Genomic DNA, 15989 nt, shown 5'->3' on the forward strand with positions numbered 1-15989 from the left:
TTGGAAGCAACCAAGGTGTCCATCAACGGATGAATGGTTAAATAAATTGTGGTATATTCACACAATGGAATACTACACATTGATGAAGAACAGTGACGAATCTCTGAAACATTTCATAACATGGAGGAACCTGGAAGGCATTATGCTGAGCGAAATGAGTCAGAGGCAAAGGACAAATATTGTATAAGACCACTATTATAAGATCTTGAGAAATAGTAAACCTGAGAAGAACACATACTTGTGTGGTTACGAGGGGGGCAGGGAGGGAGGGTGGGAGAGGGTTTTTTATTGATTAATCAGTAGATAAGAACTGCTTTAGGTGAAGGGAAAGACAACACTCAATACATGGAAGGTCAGCTCAATTAGACTGGACCAAAAGCAGAGAAGTTTCTGGGATAAAATGAATGCTTCAAAGGTCAGCGGAGCAAGCGCGGGGGTCTGGGGAACATCGTTTGCGGGGACTTCTAAGTCAATTGGCAAAATAATTCTATTATGAAATCATTCTGCATCCCACTTTGAAATGTGGCGTCTGGGGTCTTAAATACTAACAAGCGGCCATCTAAGATGCATCAATTGGTCTCAACCCACCTGGAGCAAAGGAAAATGAAGAACACCAAGGCCACATGACAACTAAGAGCCCAAGAGACAGAAAGGGCCACATGAACCAGAGACCTACATCATCCTGAGACCAGAAGAACTAGTTGGTGCCCGGCCACAATCGATGACTGCCCTGACAGGGAGCACAGCAGAGGACCCCTGAGGGAGCAGGAGATCAGTGGGATACAGACCCCAAATTCTCATAAAAAGACCAAACTTAATGGTCTGACTGAGACTAGAGGAATCCCGGTGGCCATGCTCCCCAGACCTTCTGTTGGCACAGGACAGGAATCATCCCCGAAGACAACTCATCAGACATGAAAGGGACTGGTCAGCTGGTGGGAGAGAGACGCTGATGAAGAGTGAGCTAATTATATCAGGTGGACACTTGAGATTGTGTTGGCAACTCTTGTCTGGAGGGGGGATGGGAGGATAGAGAGAGAGGGAAGCCGGCAAAATTGTCAAGAAAGGAGAGATTGAAAGGGCTGACTCAAGAGGGGGAGAGCAAGTGGGAGTAGGGAGTGAGATGTATGTAAACTTATATGTGACAGACTGATTGGATTTGTAAACGTTCACTTGAAGCTTAATAAAAGTTATTAAAAAAAAAAAAGTACCCCCTCTGTGTTTTACATTTCTACTTTCATTGTCTATTTAGCCTTTTATTTTCTGTCCATTTTTCTTTATATATTTTGAAGCTCTATAATAATTAGCAACAGAGCACAGCAGGGTCATCACAAGGTACTTCCCTTCTCCCTGGAATCTTTGCCCTTGAAGTCCTATTCCTGATTAACTATATAACGAAGCAGAGTCAAAAAATTATGGTTATACTTTATATGCTCATTATCAGGTTGAAGTAAAGATGTAACATTTTCATATATACTTTGGCAAAGTTTGTGAACTAGGGTGACCAGATGGTTTCATTTTAAGTATTTTTTTTTTATTTTTATGTAGCCATTGGAAATTGGTTTAAGAAGTAAAAGAAACTTGCTAAGAGCTTAACGTGTTGATAAGGATTTGGAAAATGAAGTCCCAGATCAATATTACGGTCAGTGATGTGGCACTTGTGTTTATAGATGACATTTCGCATGCCGGCCTTCAGACGATGAAATAAAACTGAGTGAAGATTTATACCTTTTCTCTCTCGATAGGCCTATATTCTCTATTCACTAAACCAGAGGAGAGTTTGCCACCATTTCTGAGATTAATATGGAACCATTTCTATTTTTTCTATATATATGATTTAATGCCAGAGAGGACTGTCCACCTGACCTTTCAGTTTCCTTTCCTTTAGATGTTTCTCTTCCCTCTTGGCTCCCTTCCTTTGGACACACTCCACCCTCGTCTGATCTCTCTTGCCCTGTGTCTTGGTGCTTCCTCTATCTTACCCTCTGCTGTCCTTGGATGTCCTGTAGCACACACTCCTGGGCCCTAAACTGATCTGCTAATGTAATCCAAGTGAATGTGCCAAGTAGCCAATCCTATGTAAGTCACAGTGTTAAAAAATACTGCTTTGGGGATCAGGAAAACTAGATTATAAGACTAAGTTGTGGTGACCTTGTGCAAATGACATCCTCTTGTTCTTTTTGTTTTCCTATAAAAGTATGACGTTTGATTTCAGGATCTCTAATTTTTTTTTTTTTTTTAAAGTATACACGAACTCCTAAGGTCTATGACAATGTGTTCTTTTTATTTGTAATATTCAATAGGCAATGCACCTATCTTTTCTTTCTATCTCATTCTAATAATGGCAGTGATGAAGAAGCTTGAATTTCCTGAGTTTACATTTAGATAAAGTAATGTGTGTATCTGGTACTGTGAAATTGGCTAAATTGGGGTCAGTTGGTAGGACAAACTTTGAAACTGGTCAACATTTGCTTGAGACTGTTTTTGTAATTCATGCGACCACGCCACAATGCTCTGATCATTTTCATAAGACCAATATCATCTCACTAATACCATCTCACTCTTATCCCTATTTTTCAAATCAGGAATTTGAAGCACAGAGGTTACTCCTTAAGCAAGTAAGACGTTGTAGTGATTTAAACCCAGGAAAACTAAATACTCAGTAGAGCACAGATACGTCAAATACCAAAATGGCTACTAAAATTTTATTATTGACAGGAGAGAAGCCAAAAGACAGAAGCAGGGTGGAAGAGCTGAGATCAGGGAAGCTTGTGTTCTCGATTATGAGCGTGACTCTCAGGGATCTGACTACTCAGGGATTCAATCAGGTTGACCACCACCCATCTGTCCGTCTGTCATGTTATGGTAGCTTGCATGTTGCTATGATGCTGGAAGTTGTGCCACCAGGATTTTAAATACTGGCAGGGTCACCCAGGATGAATAGGTTTCAACAGAGCTTCTAGACTAAGATGAAGAAGAAAGGCCTGGTGATATACTTCCAATTAGCCAATGAAAACCCTATGGAGCACAACAGAGTATTGTCCGATATAGTGGTAGAAGATGAGCCCTCCAGGTTGGAAGGAATTCAAAATACACAATCACAACAATGTACTCAAACATAGCAACAATCACGAAGATGGCACAGGACCAGGCAACATTTCTTTCTGTTATACACAAGATTGCCATGAGTCAGGAACCAGGTCACTGGCAAAAAACAACAATAACCTCCATGTTAAGGGCTGTACATCTATGAGTTTAAGGTAGGTCCCAACCCCAGAGATAAATCACCAGGCAGGAAAATCTGGCAGATCTAATACAAAGTCATGTGCCACAGCTTGGATAGCAAGGAGGTGTGGGACCCTTGCAATTCAAAGAATGACCCAGGTGCCAAGGGTTCACCCAGGCCCATCAGATTCTGGGTGTGATGGTGAAGAAGTTGCTATAGAAGCAAATAAAACTGGCATCTCCTGTACCCCAACAAATTTTAGGAATGCAAACCATTCCCAGCACAACAAGCCCTGTATAGCCCACAGCCAGAGAAACTTGTCCACCCATCTCTGGTCTTGTAGACCCCCAGGCACAGTTCAGACGCATATCCACAGCACCACCAAGGATTCCCTGTGCTTGGGCTTGACCTTTTTCAGTCTTGTACAAAAGCCATCCCTTATTCTTTTCCTTATAAAGAAAGTATTAGGTATTAAGTATATTAATATTCAAAGCAATTGTCATCTGCTATATAATTAAATGCATACACACATATATATGTATACACTTACACACACCTACAAAACATGTCCTTTTTGTTGTGGATGATGATTTTGTTTACTGTTTCATTCTTTTTCCTATACTGACAAGTATGTCATATTATAATAACGCATTTCCAGAGTTTCTCAAGTATATGAAAATGAACTTATGTTTGGATTATACTGCAACCTCAGACACAGCCTTACAGATGTGGCTTCTTTATATTCTGTCCTAAGCTTATAAATGGACTATCAAATGATGCACTACAGCCTGCTCGAACTCTACATTGACAAGGATAAAAATCAATGCATACTTAATTTGAACTTGCCCATAAAAATTCTAACTATACTGAAACTCTGACAATGGAAATACCGTGTAAAGACAGAGAGATGCTTAATTCCATTATATCTTCAGTATTCACAGTGATTGATTTTTGTTTGTATTGTGTACAACTAAGTTGTGATGATACTTTCCTGAGCTATGAAATCTTTCAGGTTCAAATTGAGATGCAACCTCCCAGTGAAATGGAAGCCAATCATTTGCTTTTTGAAAATACTTAAACAGTCATCTGGATCATCACTTAATGAGAGAGAAGGAGTTATTTACTCAATGGCATCAAGAGGCAAAATTAAATTAATATACCTCTAAAAAGTAACTTTTTCTTCCTCCCAACTGGACAAATCAGAATTACTAGGTTTAAGTGTAGCTTTTTCCTGATCCACTACCCCCACTGCTGGGGCCCCGGTCATTTTCAGTGTTACACGTGGCATTTCTCAATCCAGAGATGGAAAGCAATGAGTTGTGGAGTTCAATTCCTCATTTCTTGACTGTCCATTCTTTGGCTCTAAGTTTTCCAGATTCGACAGGAAAAAGGCCAATATACCTATGTATTTGGGATACTGGGATCTTTATTTACTTGCTTAGTGATACAGGATCTGCTGACTTAGCTGAACACCCTTCTTCTCCAGCCTGATCTAATATCATGAGGAAAGTTTCAACACTGAAAATAATACATAGCTTTTAATAAATCACTCAAGATCTGACGTTCCTTTGTGAATGCTTCATGTTATTAATAGAGAAAAAAACAAAAGTTAAATAAAAAGAAAAAAATGTAATCAAGTAGGTTGACAACCAGCAAAAGATAATTAAAATGGTTCTGTTTTGTTTCTCAGTTTCATTAACATGCAAATGAGATTCACGAGGGTTGATATTGTGCTTCACCAAGAGCCACAGAAATGAATTAAGAATGAAAATGTGTCTCACTGATGGAGACTCCAGATGAGCATGCAAATTAATGAAAAATATGATTTGGCCCAATTAATAACATATTTTTTGTGACTTACTGAACTTCAAAAGATGAAATAAAGATAAATACAAAAATTAAATATTTTATATCTTTCCACGAGTCACATTCTGTGAAAGTTTTCACTAGTCAAATGGAGTGGAGGTAAAAGGTAAACTCTGTTGTACTTTTTAAAAGGAGTACAGGATGGAGATTTCATTCTAAGACCAGTGTTGTGATAAGTGTTGTCCTACTAGGAAGACAACAGATCGGGCACAGGATCGGGACAGCCCTCAGAGGGCTTTGCTGTTGTTGTTAGTTGCCCTGGAATCGATTCCAACCATGGCAACTCCTTGTATGCAACTGCTTCATAGGGTTTTCAAGACCGTGTGCTTTGGGAAGAAGATCACCATGCCTGTCTTCCGAGGCACCTCTGGGTGGGTTCAAACCACTAACCTTTCTGTTAATAGGCAAGCACTTAATTGTCTGCACCACCCGAACACTCTTTTCAGAGGGGCTAAGTGTGTACATTAGCCTGTGATCAGTCAAGGCTTCAGGATTGCAAGTAGGGAGGGATAGTGCAGTGTGACCAGTTATGACTCTCACTACAGGGCAATTAAAAGTAACAAACATTATCTACACAAATATAGTCAAGCCCTCAAGTATTCCCCACCTGATACAACAATCTCAGTTCCTACTATTGGTAGACTCAAATTTAAAAACACACATAAGTGGTTATCCCACTTAAATAATGAGATGAAATTTTAAAATGAACTTAAATTTAAAATCATGTTAAAAAACAGTATTATATAAATATCTGTATTATAATTAGCACTGTGTGATATGTATAATCGTGTTAAAGTATTATATAAATACCTGTATTGTAATTACCACCGTATGATACGTAAAATCTCTACAAGATGGCAAAACACAGATACGTACACACAAATGTAATCTGTTAATTCTAATGTTCCCTGTGCTCAAACATTAAACAATAGCCCCAAGGAAGGGAACAAAGAATAAAATCAAGAGGAGGAAATGACAGTCATGGAATAAGAGAAAGTGATAAGAAATGGGCGAAGCCCAGTTTTCACAATAACGTTTGTGACTATTTCTTATGGTTGTTAGAAATGTTTTCTGTGTTAGTACTGGCAGCCCTCTTTCCCTAGAATGTAGGTGCAGATCATTTTTGCTTTAGCATATTATGAAAAAGGACCACAGTGATGCTCAGTTTCTAGGTGTACAATGTTGTCTCTCTAAATGTATGATGTTGAGAAATTCTTATTTCTACAGCAAGTTGCAATTTAATTTTCTCTAGTTTCTTTTAAACATATTCATGAGATCAAATACAACCTACCTAAGACATAATAAAAAATATAAACTGAGTATTCCTAAAGGAGCAGGAAAGCTTTAATAAATTCCCATTTCTCAACAGGAGAGAAGACCATGTCAATTGCATTGAGAATTAAACAAACTGAGGGATTATTTTTAAATAACCAGCATCTTTTAAATTTACTTATTCTTGCAAACTTCCTTGTTTAAGTTGAAATAGAAAGCTACTTAAATATTTGGGACAAATATATCAATAATTAGCATATACTTGCTGTAGAAAAACTTATTTTATGACCCAAAACCCAGTGCTGTCAAGTCCATTCCAACTCATAGCGACCCTATAGGACTTATTTTATGAGATACATAAAAAGCTTGCCAAATTGAAGAAACTCAATTGCTTGCATGTTGAATGATGACATAGGATCTTCCAATAGGATTCATCCCCTCACCATACTAGAACTGATTTAGATGTCAATTATGTCCAAGAGTTTCTATCATTTGCTTATTCAGGATTTTACTTCCTTTTGTAACATATCACCTCTAATGATTTTATTAAACGAAAATGGAAAATGAGTAAGATTCATCATGGACCAACCAGAGGAAGAAAGCAGACTTACCATCTCTTCGATTTAACCTTGCAAATCCAGGACCGTGGCTGCTAGAGAGCTCAGAAGAGCTGCTGAATGATGCCGGAGGCAAGGCAGGCACCAGAGGATCATCACAATCATCTGTCAGGGGAGAAAATGCCACATTCAGATTAGGACACTGCTGATAGCTTCCTTGGAATCAACAGACACAAAAAGCAAACAAACAAAACACAATCTAGATTCTTTAACAATATGTCAGCTGCTTACATCCAGTATTCTCCTAGAGGTTCTATTATAATCCATAAAGTTTTCTTAGATGGATACAATCAAAATGCTCCTTAGAAATGAGAATGGTGAAACTTTGTCTTGCTTACTTTGGACATGTCATCAGGAAAGACCAATCACTAAAAAGGGACATTATGTGAGGTAAAGAGGCTTGGCAAAAAGTAGGGAAACTCTTATGAGATGGACTGACACTAGAGCCACACCAATGGGTTTAAACCTATCAAAGATCACGAAGATGGCACAGGACTGGGCAATGTTTTATTCAGTTATACACTGGCCCGCCATGAGTCAGAGCCAACGCCACAGCAAGTAACAACTAGAGATTCTAGTTTGTTCAACAAGACACAAAAAAGAACTTAGAGACAAAAGTCTTTAAGAAATGGGGAAGAAAAAGTGCATAGAAATAATAATATATGATCTTGAAGTTGAAAAGCTTTTCTTAAATAAGACAAAAAACTATTTCAACATAGCAGGAAAGATCTATAAATTTAATTCTATTAAAATGAAGAACCTATGATTACCAAAACACATCACAAAGAAAGTGAAGAGAAAAATCACAAAATGTAGAAAGTACTTGCAACACATATTAACCAGTATACAATTAGTATTCCAAATTAAGGAAAACAAAACAAAATAAACAAAAACCACCTTTAAATCATTTAGAAAGCACGGTAGGAAAAATGGCACAAGGCAAGATGAGAGACTTCACAGACAGAACCTATACAAATTGATGCTGAAACTCATCAGTAAAAAGAAATGCAAAGCAGTATTACTACTGGTTATCATTTTACACACAGTAGATTAACAAGACATAAGAAGTCTGACAACGCTAACTCCTATAAAGAATGTAGAACAAGAGAAGCTCCAACATACCACTAGTGGGAGTATAAACTTGAACAACTACTTTTAGGAACAATTTGTCATTAGCTAATAAATTTGAACTTTCACATACCCCCTTGTCTTAGTCATCTAGTGCTATAACAGAAATACCACAAGTGGATGGTTTTAACAAAGAGAAGTTCATTTTCTCACAGTAAATTAGGCTAAAAGTCCAAATTCAGGATGTCAGCGCCAGGGGAAGGCTTTCTCTCTCTGTTGGCCTTCTCATCAGTCTTTCCCCAGGCTAGGAGTTTCTCTGCGCAGGAACCCCAGGTCCTGCTCCTGGCACTGCTTTCTTGGTAGTATGAGGTCCCCAACTCTCTGCTTGCTTCTTTTTCCTTTTATCTCTTAAGAGATAAAACATGGTGCAGGCCACACCCTAGGGAAACTCCCTTTACACTGGATCAGGTAAACCAAAAACCAAAACCAAACCCAGTGCCCTCGGTGACCTGAATAAGGGTGGTATTACAATCCCATCCTAATCCTCTTAACACAAAATTACAATCACAAAATGGAGGACAACCACACAATACTGGGAACCATGACCTAACCAAGCTGATACACACATTTTTAGGGGGACATAATTCAATCCATGACACCCCTGTTCCATCCATTCCACTGCTATGTATGTCCCTGTGGAGAGAGCTTCCACTGGTTTTAAGCAACTTTGTCTTCATATCGTCATATCCAGTGGTGCTGTACAAATACTACTATTTTCTGTGTCCCACAAGAAGAAAAAAGTTGGGGAAACTGCCCTAGGGAAGCCCTTGCATTTGCGTACAAGCAGACATGTACGGTTTCTAGCAACACTATTCATAATAGAAAAAAAAATCATTAACAATCCATACATCCAGTGATCAAAAAATGGGTAACCAAATCATAGTAGGTTTTCACAGTGGAATACTATACAGCAGTAAAAGGAAACTACAGCACCATAAAAACTAAATGGCTGGGTCTTAGAAACAAAAATTTTAATGAAAATAAGTTGTAGAAGGCCATATCATACATGGTGGTAATTGTTGTAAGAATCTTCAGAACAAAAAAAGCTGGAAAATATGTAGTTTAGAGACATGTGGTTTTCAAAAATCTATTTAAAAAAAAATGAAAAGCATAAAATTCAGGATAGCGGTTACCTCTCCAAGGGAAGGCAGAATCAGGATAAGGAAAAGGTACACAGGGAGGTGTGATGTGAGTGGCAATGTTCTAATTCTTGGCACAGGTGTCATGCTCATAGGTTTTTATTATTATGCTATACATAAATGTGCATATATAGGCACATACATGCATATGCATGCATATACATATGTACATATATATCCATATGTATATAAGGATATATGTATATCCTTTTATGTATATTACATATATTATTTTTTTTAAATAAAGGCTATAATGAGGACAGAAGGAAAGTATAAGAATTATCGCATGTTTATCATGATGTGCATACATGCTTAATTTATTTAGCTAATCTTTGTAATCTGGAAACCCTGGTGGCGTAGTGGTTAAGTGCTACGGCTGCTAAGCAAGAGGGCGGCAGTTCAAATCTGCCAGGAGCTCCTTGGAAACTCTATCAGGCAGTTCTGCTCTGTCCTATAGGGTCACTGTGAGTCGGAATTGACTCCATGGCAGTGGGGTTGGGGGATCTCTTATTCCCTACAATTATTAAGTTGTTCCCAATTTTGCTTTAATCAGAACAATATTTCTCTCATAGTATTTAACATATTTCGGTTCTTAAACATCATGCAGGGTCATTGTTCCACACGTCTCAAATTAATAATAATTTAACTTAAAATAAAACTAGGAATTATCTAAATTCATCTAGAATTTTATGAAACTCATTCTGACTAAACACCATTTGCTCTTGAAGGCCTTTTGCAAGAATTTGATTAAGGTAGCATTTTATTTTTTAAGATTGTTTCATTTGAAGTCTGTCTTTTCTTTTTTTCACACTTTAAATCCTTCAGCTAACTCTTAAGACAGACTCAGTACCTGGCTCACAGTTCCTCCACGTCTGTTAACTGGCTGACACCAACCATTCTAGTTTTAACTCCAGTATTAAGTGTAGACATAAAAAGACATGCAAACCATGGAGTGTTGAAGGAAATTCTGACTATGTCAAACTACAAGCATCAACCAAAATGCTATAGTCTGTAACACTCTGTGGAAACTATGGTATGTGCATTTGCATGTACAAATAGGTGTATCATATACAAGGTTGTGCAAGAGATGGGCACAGGTGTGGGTGTGTGTATACTAGAAATACAGTGATTTTTGAGTCATGATCAGTATGCAGTTCTAAGTGTGACAAAAAGGATGTTTAACTGTAATTCACGATCAATTACACGAGCAGATTCTAATCAATATTTTGGGTGCAAAAACAATCTCTCTAGTGCAATCATTCTAGAAGGCATATATTTATTGCTTATTTGTTTTTGCCAACTGTAACTTGAGAATCAAGATCATTCTACTTTTAGCTTAAGAGAAGGGGTATTGATTCCATCTACCAAGAAAGAGACAGGTAATCTGGAAAATGGGATCAGAGAGGGGCAAGTAGGGGGCTTCTGGAGTTTGGTAAAGCTATAATCCTTGGCCTGAGTAGTGGTGACATGGCATCATTACTCTTTAACATGAGCATATACATTTCCCCCAATCTGTTATATGTTTATTTAGCAACAAAGCGTTTTAAAGTTTTTCTTTAAATAATGACTAACATACAGTGAACACTGCATTAAGAACTTATAATTATTTCACACATAGTAAGTAATCATTACTACTCTTCGCTGAGGCACTACTATCATTGCTATCTGACAGATGAGGTAATTTAGGCACATAGTTTGGTTAATTTTCTCTCTCTCCCAGTAAATGGTAAGGAGCCCTGGTGGCACAGTCATTAAGCACTCAGCTGCAAACCAAAAGGTCAGTGGTTAGAACCCAGCAGCTGCTATGCAGGAGAAAGATGTAGTAGTCCACTCCCATAAAGATTTACAGCCTTGGAAACCCTATAGGGAAGTTCTACTCTGTCTGATAGGGTCACTACGAGTCAAATTCAACTCAACTGCAACGGGTTTTACGGGAAGAAATTCAAAAGCAGCCCTGGTGGTGCAAATGGTTAAGCACTCGGCTGCTAACTGAAAGGTTTAGGAGAAAGACCTGGCGTTCTGCTTCATAAAGATTACAGCTTAGAAAACCTACGGGGCAATTCTACTCCACCACGTGGGGTCGCTACGAGTTGAAACCAAGATATTTTTAAAAATGAGTTGTGGTCCAGAATCCAGAATATAAGAACATGGCGACTATAACCGTTTCTTCAGCTTTTTTGCTGCTGTTGTTAGTTGCCGTCAAGTTGATTCTGACTCATGGCAACCCTATGTGTGCAGAGTAGAACTGCTCCTTAGGGTTTTCAAGGATGTGACCTTTCAGAAGATCGCCAGGCCTGTCTCCCGAGGTGCCTCTGGGTGGGTTCGAACTGCCAACCTTTCAGCTATTTTGAGTGGAGGAATTTCATCTGACACCACCACCATGGCGCATTTGTTTAGCATAATTGGCCGAATTGTCCTGGTTTGCCAAGCTATTTGTTTATTAGCAATTTAATTTTCAATACTCTTGACACTGGAAAGGGGAGTAGGGTCCTCAGACAGTAATAATGAGCCTAGAGTGAGTAAAAGGGGTATTTCCCTCTATACAAAAATGAAATAGAATTCTAGATTAAGTATCATTCTCCTGTGATTTTAATTCCTGAAAACCTGTTTCTGAGGGTCTTCTCTGACTGCGCCAGTAAAGTGCAGATTCTGGGCTGCTCAGGTTCAGATTCTAGCTCAGCGGTTCTCAACCAGGTATGCCCCGTACGGGACATTTAATAATGTCTGGAAAAATTTTGGTTGACACACTTGAGAGCATTACTGGCATCTAGTAGTAGTTAGAGGCCAGTGATTCTGCTAAACATCCTACAACGCACAGGGAAGATCTCAACAACAAAGAATTATCTGGCCTCAACTGTCAATAGTGCTGAGGTTGAAAACCCTGTTCTAGACTATGGTAAAAGCAACCCAGTGAACTAACCTTGGAGCGCTCTCTCAGCTAGAACTCTTTGGCTTCGTCTAAAGTTTCAGTGATTATTAGCTTTAATTTGTAGCTTTTCAGAGTGCATAGAGTCATCATCCAGAATGCACCAATACATAGGCTTCTAAGTAAGCAGATTTTAAAACCTTAAATAACATGCTGGTTCAGCTCAAAACGTAATTGCATTTTTTTTAATTAAGTACTATTTCAGATCATCAAATTATCCTGGCCCCTTTGCAACTGGTGCACAGGCAACATTCAAGATACAAGGAGCACAGGAGAGCATGAAGACTTCTAGTCACCAGTGAAATTTAATAACAGGGTCATCAAAGATTTTGTGGAAAGCTTGTACAATTAAAAATGGTAACAAAGGAGCCAAGATGGCGGACTAGGCAGACGCTACCTCGGATCCCTCTTACAACAAAGACACGGAAAAACAAGTGAATCGATCACATACATAACAATCTACGAACCCTGAACAACAAACACAGATTTAGAGACAGAGAACGAACTAATACAGGGAAGCAGTGATTGTTTCCAGAGCCTGGAGCCAGCGTAACAGTCAGGTACGGCACAAGCACAGAGAGCTGCTCCACCCCCCTGAACTAACCCCGGGAGGGAGACCAGCCGGTTCCGCGGGCAGCGTGGGACGCAGCCGGTAGGAGAATTCCCTGGGAGGCAGTGACTGGTCTTGGAGCAGGAAGAGCAGCGTCCCAGCCGGGGAACCATCTCGCCGGGATTTGGACTGGACGCAGGCGGCTTCATTAACATCCGAATAGCCTGAGCCAGAGGGAGAACTCTGATAGGGGTCTGACTGCATCTTTTTTTTAGCGGATTTTCTGGAAAAACTAGTTTCCCAGTGATGGCTCAGAGACAACAATCCATATCAAACCACTTAAAGAAGCAGACCATGACAGCTTCTCCAACCCCCCAAACAAAAGAATCAAATTCTTTCCCAAATGAAGATACAATCCTGGAATTATCAGATACAGAATATAAAAAACTAATTTACACAATGCTTAAAGATATCACAAATGAAATTAGGATAACTGCAGAAAAAGCCAAGGAACACACTGATAAAACTGTTGAAGAACTCAAAAAGATTATTCAAGAACATAGTGGAAAAATTAATAAGTTGCAAGAATCCATAGAGAGACAACATGTAGAAATCCAAAAGATTAACAATAAAATTACAGAATTAGACAACGCAATAGGAAGTCAGAGGAGCAGACTCGAGCAATTAGAATGCAGACTGGGACATCTGGAGGACCAGGGAATCAACACCAACATAGCTGAAAAAAAATCAGATAAAAGAATTTAAAAAAATGAAGAAACCCTAAGAATTATGTGGGACTCTATCAAGAAGGATAACCTGAGGATGATTGGAGTCCCAGAACAGGGAGGGGGGACAGAAAACACAGAGAAAATAGTTGAAGAACTCCTGACACAAAACTTCCCTGACATCATGAAAGACGAAAGGATATCTATCCAAGATGCTCATCAAACCCCATTTAAGATTGATCCAAAAAGAAAAACACCAAGACATATTATCATCAAACTCACCAAAACCAAAGATAAACAGAAAATTTTAAAAGCAGCCAGGGAGAAAAGAAAGGTTTCCTTTAAGGGAGAATCAATAAGAATAAGTTCAGACTACTCAGCAGAAACCATGCAGGCAAGAAGGGAATGGGACGACATATACAGAACACTGAAGGAGAAAAACTGCCAGCCGAGGATCATATATCCAGCAAAGCTCTCTCTGAAATATGAAGGTGAAATTAAGATATTTACAGACAAACACAAGTTTAGAGAAATTGCAAAAACCAAACCAAAGCTACAAGAAATACTAAAGGATATTGTTTGGTCAGAGAACCAATAATATCAGATATCAGCACAACACAAGGTCACAAAACAGAACGTCCTGATATCAACTCAAATAGGGAAATCACAAAAACAAACAAATTAAGATTAATTAAAAAAAAAAAATACACATAACAGGGAATCATGGAAGTCAACAGGTAAAAGATCACAATCATCAAAAAGAGGGACTAAATACAGGAGGCATTGAACTGCCATATGGAGAGTGATACAAGGCGATATAGAACAATACAAGTTAGGTTTTTACTTAGAAAAATAGGGGTAAATAATAAGGTAACCACAAAAAGGTATAACAACTTTATAACTCAAGATAAAAGCCAAGAAAAACGTAACGACTCAACTAACATAAAGTCAAGCACTATGAAAATGAGGATCTCACAAGTTACTAAGAAAAACGCCTCAGCACAAAAAAGTATGTGGAAAAATGAAATTGTCAATAACACACATAAAAAGGCATCAAAATGACAGCACTAAAAACTTATTTATCTATAATTACCCTGAATGTAAATGGACTAAATGCATCAATAAAGAGACAGAGAGTCACAGACTGGATAAAGAAACACGATCCATCTGTATGCTGCCTACAAGAGACACACCTTAGACTTAGAGACACAAACAAACTAAAACTCAAAGGATGGAAAAAAATATATCAAGCAAACAATAAGCAAAAAAGAAGAGGAGTAGCAATATTAATTTCGGACAAAATAGACTTTAGACTTAAATCCACCACAAAGGATAAAGAAGGACACTATATAATGATAAAAGGGACAATTGATCAGGAAGACATAACCATATTAAATATTTACGCACCCAATGACAGGGCTGCAAGATACATAAATCAAATTTTAACAGAATTGAAAAGCGAGATAGACACCTCCACATTTATAGTAGGAGACTTCAACACACCACTTTCGGAGAAGGACAGGACATCCAGTAAGAAGCTCAATAGAGACACGGAAGACCTACTTACAACAATCAACCAACTTGACCTCATTGACTTATACAGAACTCTCCACCCAACTGCTGCAAAATATACTTTTTTTTCTAGCGCACATGGAACATTCTCTAGAATAGACCACATATTAGGTCATAAAACAAACCTCTGCAGAGTCCAAAACATCGAAATATTACAAAGCATCTTCTCAGACCACAAGGCAATAAAACTAGAAATCAATAACAGAAAAACTAGGGAAAAGAAATCAAATACTTGGAAAATGAACAATACCCTCCTGAAAAAAGACTGGGTTATAGAAGACATCAAGGAGGGAATAAGGAAATTCATAGAAGGCAACGAGAATGAAAATACTTCCTATCAAAACCTCTGGGACACAGCAAAAGCAGTGCTCAGAGGCCAATTTATATCAATAAATGCACACATACAAAAAGAAGAAAGAGCCAAAATCAGAGAACTGTCCCGACAATTTAAACAAATAGAAAGTGAGCAACAAAAGAATCCATCAGGCTCCAGAAGAAAACAAATAATAAAAATTAGAGCTGAACTAAATGAATTAGAGAACAGAAAAACAATTGAAAGAATTAACAAAGCCAAAAGCTGGTTCTTTGAAAAAATTAACAACATTGATAAACCATTGGCTAGACTGACTAAAGAAATACAGGAAAGGAAACAAATAACCCGAATAAGAAATAAGAAGGACCACATCACAACAGAACCAAATGAAATTAAAAGAATCATTTCAGATTATTATGAAAAATTGTACTCTAACAAATTTGAAAACCTAGAAGAAATGGATGAATTCCTGGAAAAACACTACCTACCTAAACTAACACATTCAGAAGTAGAACAACTAAATAGACCCATAACAAAAAAAGAGATTGAAACTGTAATCAAAAAACTCCCAACAAAAAAAAGCCCTGGCCCGGACGGCTTCACTGCAGAGTTCTACCAAACTTTCAGAGAAGAGTTAACACCACTACTTCTGAAG

At 38.2% G+C, this 15989-nt stretch overlaps 1 protein-coding gene across 6 annotated transcripts in view; it reads right to left on the reverse strand.

Annotated features, from left to right (window-relative positions):
• CNTNAP4 (contactin associated protein family member 4) overlaps nucleotides 1-15989 on the reverse strand; it is a 393297-nt gene that overhangs the window by 310785 nt on the left and 66523 nt on the right. For all 6 annotated transcript variants that reach the window (XM_023556694.2, XM_010596846.3, XM_023556696.2 and 3 more), the window contains exon 2: nucleotides 6976-7086. In XM_023556694.2, coding sequence (XP_023412462.1) covers nucleotides 6976-7086 — 111 coding nt within the window. The remainder of the gene's footprint in view (nucleotides 1-6975; nucleotides 7087-15989) is intronic.

This window comes from Loxodonta africana, chromosome 21 (genome assembly GCF_030014295.1).
Source record: "Loxodonta africana isolate mLoxAfr1 chromosome 21, mLoxAfr1.hap2, whole genome shotgun sequence".
NCBI classification, from domain to species: domain Eukaryota; kingdom Metazoa; phylum Chordata; class Mammalia; order Proboscidea; family Elephantidae; genus Loxodonta; species Loxodonta africana.